The following is a 12,210-nucleotide window of genomic DNA, read 5'->3' as shown; positions in this document are numbered from 1 at the left end:
GACTTTAGCACAAAGCAAAGATTTCACTGCCCGGCGAGGTCCAAAATGATTATTTTACCAAGATATTGATCGGTGTCATAAAATTCCTTTAAACACATCGCACGAAAAATTAGGAAGAATAACGGATACCTGTGGAAACTGATTGCAGTGTGACGTGCAAGAGCAGATAGATTTTTCGTGTTTACTTTTCCCTATTTATTCACCGATCACATGCAATATCTTATTAATAAAGTCAGCATATAGTTTGGAGTATGGACTGAGCGCGGATGAAACAGGTACCAAAACATAGCAAATCTTTAATATCGGGACCCGTGGTGTAAAAAATGGTCTCGCGCTGATCTGGTGAACTAGTGTGTGTGTGTGTGTGTGTGTGTGTGTGTGTGTGTGTGTGTGTGTGTGTGTGTGTGTGTGTGTGTGTGTGTGTGTGTGTGTGTGTGTGTGTGTGTGTGTGTGTGTGTGTGTGTGTGTGTGTGTGCCTGACTGTTTTTGTGCCTGCCTGTTTGTGTGCATCTGTGCGTGTGTATGTGTCTGGCTGGTGAAAATATATATGTATGCGAGTGTGTGCGTTTGTTTTAGCTGGTGACAAACGTGTGCGTGGGTGTGTGTTTTAGCTGGTGAAAATGTGTGTGCGTGAGTTCATATATTGTATGCCGGGGCGCGTTTTATAAACGCATTTGTATTTTAAACGGAACTGCACATACACAGAAGTGTTAACACACACACATATATACATATATGGTTTAAATATATATAACATCTATTCTATGTGTGAATGTGTACGTGTGTGTGTACGTGCAAACATATAAACACATACAAATATATAATTAGTTAACTCTATCGTTAACTATATATATACTCTCTTCTCTCTCTCTCTATATATATATATATATATATATATATATATATATATATATCCATATATATCTACATATATATACAGAGAGAGAGAGAGCGAGAGAGAGATAGTATATTTAGTTTATTAAATTCGCCCACTGTGTAATTATTTTATACACTGTCAGGATTGGATGTAATGCAGCAATTTATCTCGCTGGATCACTGAAGTGAGAGACATTTTTAAGTAGTTTAAAAGCGACCCCCTGACAATGGTCCTGTAATATGGAACATGCAGGTTACAGCATCGCATTCACATGTCTTTGTCGCCGGTCCTGGCTCATTCCTAGCTCCATTCTGTCTCTCCCCGGGAGGCCTTTATGTGATAATGAAACACATTTCATGGTTGGTTCGCGACGTGTGTGTCCTTAGAGCGAGATAGAAGTTGTTCCGCGGCGATTGCAGATGCAACGGTGTGTTGGGACAATGTGGATTTAGAAGAGGACTTAATGTTGTTATTTTTGATCGAACAGAAACACCATCGGCGCGTGGGAAACTATATCCGGAATTGGGAGATGACAACAATCTCATCCAAGACCCTGTTTTATTAATGTCAAAAGTCCTGACTGTTTCGCCTCTCTTAATTCCACTTCTTAAGTTTACACAAGATTCTGAAACCAATTCCGTCCATTGGCAAGTAGTACGTTTACATATTTTGTCTAGATGGTCTTTTGAGGGCGAGAACGCCACTATACATTGCAACAGTGTGTTCCCTTTCATGTCATCCCAATGCCTGCTCGAGAAATGCGTGGCCCGTCAGACAACCCGTTTATCACGGGTCTAAAATCATGTCTTTCATATAACCAAGGCCCCATGTTTTTATTCAGGGCCGTAGGGAAAGTAAGGCTAGTTGAAACAAGAACTGCAAAGCCGAGCATGGCACGATTTCAACTCATATAAAGTTGTCACTATCAACATAGCTTTTTTTGTATAGTGCTGATCTGCGTTTATTAAATTCGACAAGCATATAGGAATAAGCGTAAAATTACAGGGGGGTCTCCTGAAATTAAACAGCGGACCTGGTCCTTGCATCTTTAAACTGAATCCTGACTTACATTGCAATTACATTGAGTGCCTTAGTAGAAACAAAAATGCTTCAGCTTCTCAAAATCGGTATTACACTTTGCCCTCAGCCTTCAGAATCCATGATGCTGTTAACGTCAAAAGCTAGGGGGGGGGGATACTTTATGTAAAACTAAAAGTGAACTATTTTAAGTATGCTACCTAATTGGTAAATGTATTGTAAACTGAAACCAACTGGCATGTTCAAAACTCTATTATATCAATATTCTGAATGTGTCCATAAAACGTGTCATTTTGTGCGGTGGCTGGAATTGCCTAAACCTGATTTTCGTTCCAGCCCCAGTTTTGCCGGTACTGTAATTGAAATCATTATTACTTTAAAAAATGAATGGTGTCTTGCGCTCGTGTTTTTTTTTAATCTTTATGATATTAACACGTCAGCCTAGATAAGGAGAGAACAAGACGCGAGCTAATGAACGTATTATCTTACAAAACAATGATGCCGGCCGGGAGATGGAATGAAACAGATAAGAGGGAGAATCTGTCCCCTAACTCGAACTTCAACCCCAGAATTCTACCAACGACTTCAGAACATGTTGAAGAGCAGCCCGATTTAAGTCAATAAAGCAGAATGATATCGGAACCAATTCATAATATCACGCCATTTTATTTTAAGATGCTTGAAGTGCAAGGAAAGACAATTTTAATAATTCAAATTATTATCGCCACGCCATGCACATTCACAAAACAGGAATACAGTTATATCTCGGAAACGCAGAAACGACAGTGCGAGCAAATTGTGTGCGGTTGCTGGTTTAAACTGAAGATAGACACAAAACGCTGGTTTAACTCAGCAAGCCAGACAGCATCTCTGGAGAAAAATAAAAGGCTAGCAAGTAGGCTGGGAATATTGGTTAAACCGGAAAGTTGTCAAAGCTGTCCCACTTTTCTTGTTCGAAATTAAATTTAAAAAAGTCAGATAGCATAATGACAAAATAATAATCGTATTTCACGACCCCATATCATTAGCATCAGAGTTTTCAATCGCGACCATCCATTGCGAACGTGTCCATCGCGGCTAAGTGGTTGTGTTTAATTAAACAATTATATCTGTCTGATCTCATTGCAGACAATTCATTTAGGGCCAGTCTGTATCTGACCCTCTATCACCTGTATATCAAAGGTTTTCACCTACTGTGCATTGAACGTAACAAAAATAAAAATCTCGAATGAATCTTTCCCAAATGTACGGAACAGCGCCCGTCCGCATATCACGAGAATATTAGTAGGTGCAGCATATATCTGCGTTCAATATCCATTTTAGCTGAAAATTAATAGGGAGCGTAACCGTTCGTCAATCAACGCTAGCTGGGTTCTGTATTGATGCAAGATAAACATTCCTTTAAAATGCCATTCTACTGAAAGAGCAGTAATGCTTTTCTCAACTAGGGAAACCTACACCGTTTAAAAAAAACCAGAAGCAAAGACAAGAGAGGGACAGACTGACTAACCCTTCACCTGGCGCCTATCTACCCAGTTGCTACAGCACCATGACAGGGGGAATATAAACCGGCACAGACTCTCCAGCACTCCCTCCCCCTCACCTGCAACACTATTTAAAAAAAACACACAAAACTCTTACCTGAGTTGCAACACAAGCCTTATTAAAGCAAACCTTCTCGGCTCCCTAAACAACTGCCCCCGTTCATTTAGCACAAGATACGCGGTCACTCCGCATTAGTTCGGCTGGAGACACAAGGTGCTGGGATCTTGGGCAAAAGAACCACAAAGTGCTGGAGGAAGCCAGCGGGCCAGGCAGCATCTGTAGAGGGAACGGGCGGGCGACGTTTGGAGGTTGGAGAAGGGTCCCCATTTAAAACAGCCGACTGCTCCATTCCCTCCCCAGATGCTGCATGACCCGATGAGTCCCTCCATCATTTTGTGTTTGAGTTGAGCTGGAGTCCAGATCTTAACATTACTTGCGAAAGAAAAAAATAAGCAATTGGGAAACATCTAATTCTTTCACCTGAGTCGTATCACAAGCCAAACGTTCTCGGCACACTGTCTATAGGACTGTCCCCGTTCATTCAGTTACTTCAGCATTTTGTGAATTATGTTAACATCCAAATGTAGGTGTGCAAAGTAAATTATTTTCAGCGCATTGGTATTGAACCTTGCGACAATTAACCCTGCTGATCAGGAAGTCCCTTTCTATAAAGGTATTTTCAATCGCCTGATGAGATGGATTTAGTCAAAAGGAACACAATGCGATCAGATCATTAAAAAAAAGAATCACAGGTTGTTAAATCGGAGGAAAATATGTTCGTTTATTTTTTGTGTGTGTGTTATTACACTTGTCTTTTTATAAATTGTTAACATTTCAACGCGAAAGAGAAAGAGAGAGAGAGGGGAAAAAAAGTTTAAATTTCTTACAACGGAAAGCAAAAAGAATGAAAAGTTACAGGGTGCATTCTAAACTGTACACAGAAATATAATGGATACGTTGCCTTATTCTGAACCCCTCTGTAGTTTAACAAAAGAAAAACCCATTTAAAACGGTGCTCGCAGCACAATACCATCTAGCCTGCCCCCCTTCCATCCCATACCCACCCCACCCCCTCTAAAACGAAATCGCTAAAAACAACCTGACAATTAACAGTTTGAAAACATCAAAAATATTTTTTTCCAATACTTGGCCACAAACAACAATTTTTTTTTCAATTATTATTACAAAATGTACACAGTTGCAAAGTCTTTATGTGCGTGGAAAGTTTTGTTTTTTAAGAGGAGTTCATGATGGGTCTGGAATACACACCTTGGTAGTAGGACGGGTCGCCCGCAATGGCTGTCGACTCTAAGACCGTTTTGGGGTTCATTGGGAGATTGGTAGACATTGGGGAGTTGTAATTGGAATAGTGCATCACCTGTTCGTAGGCCTTCAAGTCCATTTTGTGGTGCTGTTGCTCGGAAGACATTAAGTTGTTGATTGAGAACGGGTGGTTGAATGAGTAATGGTGGTCTGGTTTAAGGTGACCCTGGGCTTCCGCGGGGATGTGAGACAGGACCGAGTGGTGCTGGTGGTGCATCAAGTGTTGCTGGGCTTGAGACACCACGTTGACGGCGTGAGTGTGCTCCGGGCTGAGACCAGAGGTGGGCTTCAGGTCCACCATGGACCTCTTCTGCTCGCTTCCCGGGGAGCCGCTGGAATGCGGGGACTCGTTCCCGGCGCTGCTCTCTGAGCTGCTGTTACCGCTGCCGGCGGAGCCCGCCTCCGAGCCTTTCCTATTCGGGTCCTGAGACCCTTTTACCGCTAGCTTCTTGTCGCACTTGAAGCGCTTCTGCCTCCGGAGGTAGCAGCCGTTCTCGAACATGTTGCCAGAGTCGGGGTGCAGGGTCCAGAACGAGCCTTTCCCCGGCTTGTCCGGAGACCTGGGCACTTTGAGGAAGCAATCGTTGAAGGACAGAGAGTGGCGGATGGAGTTCTGCCAGCGCTGCTGGTTCTGGCGGTAGAAAGGAAAGAGGTCCATGATCCATTGGTAGATTTCGCTCAGGGTTAACATCTTGCTCGGAGATTGCTGGATGGCCATGGTTATGAGGGAGATGTAAGAGTAAGGAGGCTTCGCGTGGGTGTAACTGCGGCGGTAGGTCTTGGGATCCCTTGATCTGTTGAGGTTGGACTGGCCGTACATCGGGCTCATGCTCATGTTGGTGTAGGAGGTCAGAGCGTTCATAGATCCGGCCTGAGCGTTCATGGGGCTCATGCTGGGGCTAAGGGCCGTCATCCCGGCTCCCATGCCGTTCATTGCTCCTGCACCGGGAGACATGCCGGTCATGGCCGGGCTCATACCGGTGCCCACGTAAGACATGTTCATGGAACCCGCCGTCATGTTGGCCGTGGTACCCATAGCAGACATACTCATGTAAGTGTTCATGCCATTCATTCCAATCCCCGGGTTCATGTTGCTCACGGAGGGGTAACCCTTGAAAATAATAAAATAAAAACACGGTCAATGATACAAAATTCACCCAATGATTTGAACGTCCACTGTTCTCCGCACCAATGTGTTTTATATTATTTTAAATATCTGAAGAGACCCGAAACGTCACCCATTCCTTCTATCCGGAGATGCTGAGTTACTCCAGCATTTCGTCTCTATCTACTGTGCTTTATTTTGAAACGGCTGCAAATTGTCCTTTTCTGTGTTAGCAAGGCTAATTGATCATTTTACAATTATATATGTATATATATAAAATTGTAAAATGATCAATTGGCCTTTTTCTATATATAATTGTAAAATGATCAATATATATATATATATATATATGTTTACAATTCTCATTTACAATGAGATATGTTCTTATTTTATAGGAATAAAAAATTGCACTAATTAATGAAGCAATCGCCCAAGTAGGTATCTCAGAACAAACCCACTTCTTATTGTTCAAATTATTTTCATTTCTACCTTAGGGTCCCCAATGAACAGAATGGTTGGTTTTAAATGGAAAGAAACGACGCATATACTATACTATTAATTTAACATGAACGACATCAGCAAAAAAAGTGTGTACATCTCAAAGCCCAGAGGCATATAAAGAAAAATTAAACAAGAAAAAAAACAATAGCCGACGGATTGTGAATACACTTTCATTAATATATATCCGAGCACCGCCTGGACGAAACTTAACATCTGTTTTTTTGCGTAAATAATGTGAGATATAATCGCCGAGTAAAGAAAAGTTGAATAAGTTATGTCTCCAGCGCATCGAAGTATTTAAATGCACAGCGGAAACTTTATTTTAGCCAAATAGAACTTTGTTTAAAGACTATTGCGTGCAAACCGAGGAGGAATTGGAGGCGCCGCAAGTCAATATTTGATCACAAAGTTAATATTATCTTAAGGCTAATATTATCTTGTACATAAAGAGGATTGCATTTTGTGCTGAAGCCTACCTCGGGCTCTGCATAGTAGGAGCTCCAGTCCGTGTGTTCGTGTCCTTCCATTTTCACTGCGCCTAGCATGCTGGAGGTAGAATGCATGCGAACAATCGGGAGGCAGAGAGACAGAGAGAAAAGTTCCTGCTGAGAGAGAGAAAAAAAAGATCCCGGGCGCCGGATCACCCCCCTGTGTCGGATTGCGAAATAGGGTTATTTGAAAAGCGCTGGCTGCTGTAAACTGCCGCCAGAAGCGATCCGAAGCGGCTTGTGATGACAGTGGCTTGAAGTGACGTGGATGGCTGGCGGTGAACTGTGATATAGCTGTGTGCGCGCCACACCAACCTCCAATCCAAATTTCCTCGCAGCCCATTTGAATAATCATCTCACACCTAGTCGTGAGTGCGTTTCGATTCTCCCCCTCCATTGTACACCTGCCAACAGCATCAAAAAGGCAACGTTTGCATAGATTCATTAAACCTTAATCGGATTTTGTTCCATTTAATAGTGGAGTTAACACAGAAACAGCTTCGAAGTTGCATCTTTCACAAGGCTGATTTATTTTTTCAAAGTGTGGCGTGATAATTGGTTATACTATCCAACATATGGCGGGATATTATTTATTAACTAATAGATTCAAATACATAGGCGGATGTGGAGGCCAAGTCAATTTATATATTTATGGTGGAGATTGGCAAATTCTTGACCAGTAAGGATATCAGGGGTTGTGGGGAGACGGCAGATGAATGGGGTTGAGAGGGAAAGATTGAATGGCGGAGTAGACCTGATGGGCTGAATGGCCCAATTATGCTCCTAGAATGTGTGAACTTATGAACTATTAACTTACAGATCGAATTGATATTTTTTCTGGGTGTCATATCTAGTTGAGCGAGGCATCAGAAACGAAAAAATAATTGTTCGTTAACAAAATCGATCGGAACATACTTATTTTCCTACTCTGGCCCACGACATTCAGAGGTCACAGACTAACTGGCTTGGGCGGTGAATTGCTGCTCAGAGGAGCCCCTTGGAAGGTTACATCTCGAGGAAATGTGGACAGAAAAACAAAGAAAGCATATTTTTCGGGAATAGATAAGGAAATTCGATAGAGAATTAAAGTACACTCATGTACTCTCTCGATAGTTACAAAATTCCGGAGTAACTCAGCGGGACAGGCAGCATCTCTGGAGAGAAGACGGGTCTCGACCCGAAACGTCACCAATTCCTTTTCCTATCCAGAGATGCTGCCTGTCCCCGCGGAGTTACTCCAGCATTGTGTGTCTATCTTCGGCGTAAACCAGTATCTGCAGTTCCTTCCTGCACGGAGTTCAGGGTTGGCTTAGTCTGTCCGTGGAAGAAATTAAAATTGGGGGGGGGGGGGGGGGGGGGTAATACAAAACAAAACTTTTGCGAATCGGTAACTTTATTAATGCCGACTGATATTTTGAAGAAATTAAAATTGGCCTATGAGATGCTGGTGAAATTGCGAATCGGTAAATATTATTTGTATTTTTAAACATTTAGCTACCTACCTACCCCGGTACAATGACAAACATATTATATATATATATATACAGACAATTATCATATTTCACATTATTATTATCAAGTATAATTCTGTTCAACCTTGGTATTATTTGATTATTTGAATTACATTCAAGTAACTTTTGTACATATAATTACAGTCCACGTGCCCGTGTTTATCAACAGTTGTTTAATGGATTCACCAACTTTAATACATTAAGAGTCTTCAGAAATATGCCTTCACTGGACACAGGGTGAGCTGGTGGCTTCTGTGAACGCACCATCTACGGGTACTCTGCGGGAACCTACACCACCGTGTGGTTTTAACAGCAATTAATAAACAAAATAGCACTCAGTTTATTGACCGTTTCGTTTACAGTTCAGTCAATTTTAATTGGCGGCGGGACAGGCTGAGGGTGGTTGGGGGGCGGTGGGGGAGGGAAAACTAGACAAAAAACATGCCTTTACCTTCCTTGTTGCTATCCCAACAAGTCCTGCACTATATCTAAGGCCGTTGTGGCACAGTGCTGCTGTTTGGAGCGGTATTGTCGAGAGAAATATATTCGGCGTTTCAGATTGAGGACAACTTTCAGGTGGATTTTTTTTGTCGAGTGAAGAGCCCATACGAAAAATAAGAGTAGTACAAGTTAGACCGAAAATGTTGGAGTAACTCGGCGGGACAAGCAGCATCTCTGGATAGAAATAATGGGTGATTTTTTGGGTCGAGACCCTTCTTCAGACTGCAGTCCCAGCCAGAACAAATAAATTCTTACTTGCAGCAGCACAACAGAATATGTAAAGATAGTACATAGTGGGGAATAATGTTCAGTGCAAAATAAAGTCCAGTAAATCTCAGATTAAATATAGCCCAAGTGGCTCCAATGAGTTAGATGGGAGGTCAGGACCACTCTCTACTTGGTAATAATCTGTGGAGTTTGGTGCGAGACTGACTCCAACTGAAAGTGGTATCTATATTCCAAGTGTTACCCTTGTCCCCGCTCTCCCAAGATGCTGCCTGACTCGCTGAGTTACTCCAGCACATTGGAGTTTTTAAAAACTCCATTTGAAAGTTGTACTCAATCTGAAACGTCGATTATATTTCTCTCTCCACAAACTGCCTGACCTGCTGGTTACTTCCAGCATTTTAATTTCAGAATTCCAGCATCTGCCGATTTTTATTTGCTCTTTGATATTAGGAGAACGATAACATTTTCAAAGGTGTTTAATTGCCGTATGCACCGAAAACTGAACAATGGAATTCTTATTTGCAGCTGCATAACAAGTCTGTACACACAATTCTCACAGGTTACATAATACATCAAACAAGTTTAATACATTATTTTTAAAATCACATTTGAAAACAATTAAAAATCTTTTTGTTTTAAGATTTATGGTAGAGTTGCTGCCCTACAGCGCCAGAGGCCCGGGTTCGAACCTGACCACGGGTGCTGTCTGTACGAAGTTTCTCACTGTGACCGTGTGTGTTTTCTCCGGGTGCTCCGGTTTCATCCCACAGTCCAAAGACGTAAGGTTAATTGGCTTCAGTAAATTTGTAAATTGTCCCAAGTATCCCTAGTCTCTAGCACTACTAGGATAGTGTTAGTGATCGCTAGTCGGCGCGGGCTCGGCGGGCCGAAGGGCCTGTTTCCGCGCTATATCTGTAAAGCCTAAAGTTGTCTGAATTCTAGCTTAACGTCATCTGAGCTTCATTGCGCACTAGTATGATATTCCACGGGATACCCAGCAAAATGGTGTTGATAGAGATTCCTCCCATCCATTAGCTCTGATTTGCCCCCAACGCATCTCGTTGGTATCAACGCAAATTACACGTTAGCCAGGATCACATCGAATGGCGGACACACAGAAGCGACCAAGTAACCCGCCCCTGCTCCAAACCAGCTCGGATGAAACCGGCATAGATACCACAAAACGGTCGCGACCCCCCAAACGTCGCCTATCCATGTCTTCCAGAGATGCTTAGGAAGGAACTGCAGATGCTGATTTAAATCGAAAATGTACACAACATGCTGGAGTAACTCAGCGGGACAGGCAGCATCTTTGAAGAGGAGAAATGGGTGACGTTTCGGGTCTTTCTCTCCAGAGATGCTGCCTGTCAGGCTGAGTTACTCCAGCATTTTGTGTCTCTCCTCCAGAGATGCTGCCTGGACCGTCCTTTGAGTTACTCCGTCACATTGTGCCTTCGTTTGTAAACCAGCATCTGCAGTTCCTCGTGTCTACATTATACCCACGGCTTCTTTGGAGGGGGGATAAAAAAAGCATTAGAGGGTTATTGAAATGACAATTAAACCACCGCGCTCAGTCATGACTCTCGCGAGCCTCGCTAGAATCTATTTTTATGGTTGAAAATAAATGTGAACATTCACCGTGGATGGGAAAGGATTAGAGGCATGTGGGATAAACGCGGGCAAATGGGTGCTGGAGGAACCGCAGATGCTGGAATCTTGAACAAAACACAAAAGTGCTGGAGGATTGTGAGAGAAATATACAGAGTAAACGCACATAGCCATCGCACACAGTAGCGGAATCGAGGACCAGAGGAGTTAGGTTTAAGGTGAGAGGGGAAACGAGTTAATAGGAAGCTGAGGGGTGACTTTTTACACAAAGGGTGGTGGGCGTATGGAACGAACTGACAGAGGAGGTAGCTGAGGCAGTTACTATCGCAACGTTTAAGAAACATTTAGACAGGTACATGGATATACACGGGCCAAACGCAGGCAGGAATTAGACCAGGTGGGATATGTTGGTCTGTGTGGGCAAGATGGGCCGAAGAGCCTGTTTCCATGCAGTATGGTTCTATAACAAACTCAGTGGGCCAGGCAGCATTTGTGGACAGAAATGGTCAGACCAAGTTTAGGGTTTGGACCTTTCTTCCGATCTAGTTTGGATAGATCATCTTGCTGTGTATGGATGTGTTGGGCCGATCGGCCCATTCCGTGCTGTAGGACTATATTGCTCTAATAACTTGGGCCGACTATTGTCCTCTCTGCGGTGTGGATGCCATCCCGGGTGGAAGTGGGGTAGCAGGGTGAGGAATGGTTGGAAATTCCCCCCCCCCCCCCCCCCCCCCCCCCCACAACCTAATCACATCTAAGATAGACACAAAAAGCTGGAGTAACTCAGCGGGTTAGGCAGCATCTCTGGAGAAAAAGAATAGGTGATGTTTCGAATCGAGACCCTTTCTTCAGACTGAGGAAGTCTGAAGAAAGGGTCTCGACCCCGAAACACCACCTTTCCTCTAGAGATGCTGCCTGTCCCACTGAGTTACTCCAGCATGTTGTGTCTATCTTCGGTTTTAAGCATGACCCGTGGTTCCTTCCTACACATCTAATCACATCTAACAGGTCGGTTCAGTCAATCCGATCGCGCATATTTCGCTGTCGCTGTTAGATAGAGCTCTAGGGGCTGGTGGAGTCAATGGATATCGGGAGAAGACGGGCACGGGTTATTGATAGGGGAGATCAGCCATGATCACAATGAATGGTGGTGCTGGCTCGAAGGGCCGAATGGCCTCCTCCTACACCTATTTTCTATGTTTCTATGTTAGCCGGCAAGACCTATTAACGGTCGCGGCCAGGGACGAGGGGGAGCGGAGAAGTGTCCACATTGTTTAGTGAACAGCGCAGTTACACTGCAAGGTGAACGTTTACTGTGAAGCACCTCGTCTAGCCGCGCAGCAGCGAGGCCGCAGTGCCCTCTCCGTGTATACTATTTGAAATCTGAAAGGCTCTGGTTCTGATTGTTATGTTCCCTTTCAGCTTTCCTTTAACTCAATCGGCTTTCCCAACTTCAAATGCAACTTAAAATGAACGTTAAGAGGT

General features: G+C 43.4%; 1 protein-coding gene and 1 long non-coding RNA gene across 2 annotated transcripts; one reads left to right on the top strand and one right to left on the bottom strand.

Annotated features, from left to right (window-relative positions):
* Positions 1 to 236: 236 nt before the first annotated feature.
* On the top strand, positions 237 to 2,561 carry LOC129699309 (uncharacterized). Its single transcript, XR_008723821.1, has 3 exons — positions 237 to 275; positions 1,365 to 1,531; positions 2,356 to 2,561. It is a non-coding gene; the product is annotated as an uncharacterized LOC129699309 (long non-coding RNA).
* Positions 2,562 to 4,371: 1,810 nt separating this feature from the next.
* On the bottom strand, positions 4,372 to 7,305 carry foxa2 (forkhead box A2). The gene is made up of 2 exons (XM_055638970.1): positions 6,866 to 7,305; positions 4,372 to 5,894 (listed from the first exon to the last, which is right to left on the bottom strand). The coding sequence occupies exons 1-2, from the start codon at positions 6,950 to 6,952 to the stop codon at positions 4,695 to 4,697; spliced, it is 1,287 nt and encodes a 428-aa protein (XP_055494945.1). The 5' UTR covers positions 6,953 to 7,305; the 3' UTR covers positions 4,372 to 4,694.
* Positions 7,306 to 12,210: the final 4,905 nt, after the last annotated feature.

Source organism: Leucoraja erinacea, chromosome 8, assembly GCF_028641065.1.
Source record: "Leucoraja erinacea ecotype New England chromosome 8, Leri_hhj_1, whole genome shotgun sequence".
Taxonomy (NCBI): Eukaryota; Metazoa; Chordata; class Chondrichthyes; order Rajiformes; family Rajidae; genus Leucoraja; species Leucoraja erinaceus.
The sequence above is the reverse complement of the archived record's forward strand: the minus strand, read 5'-3'. Positions and strand labels throughout refer to the sequence as shown.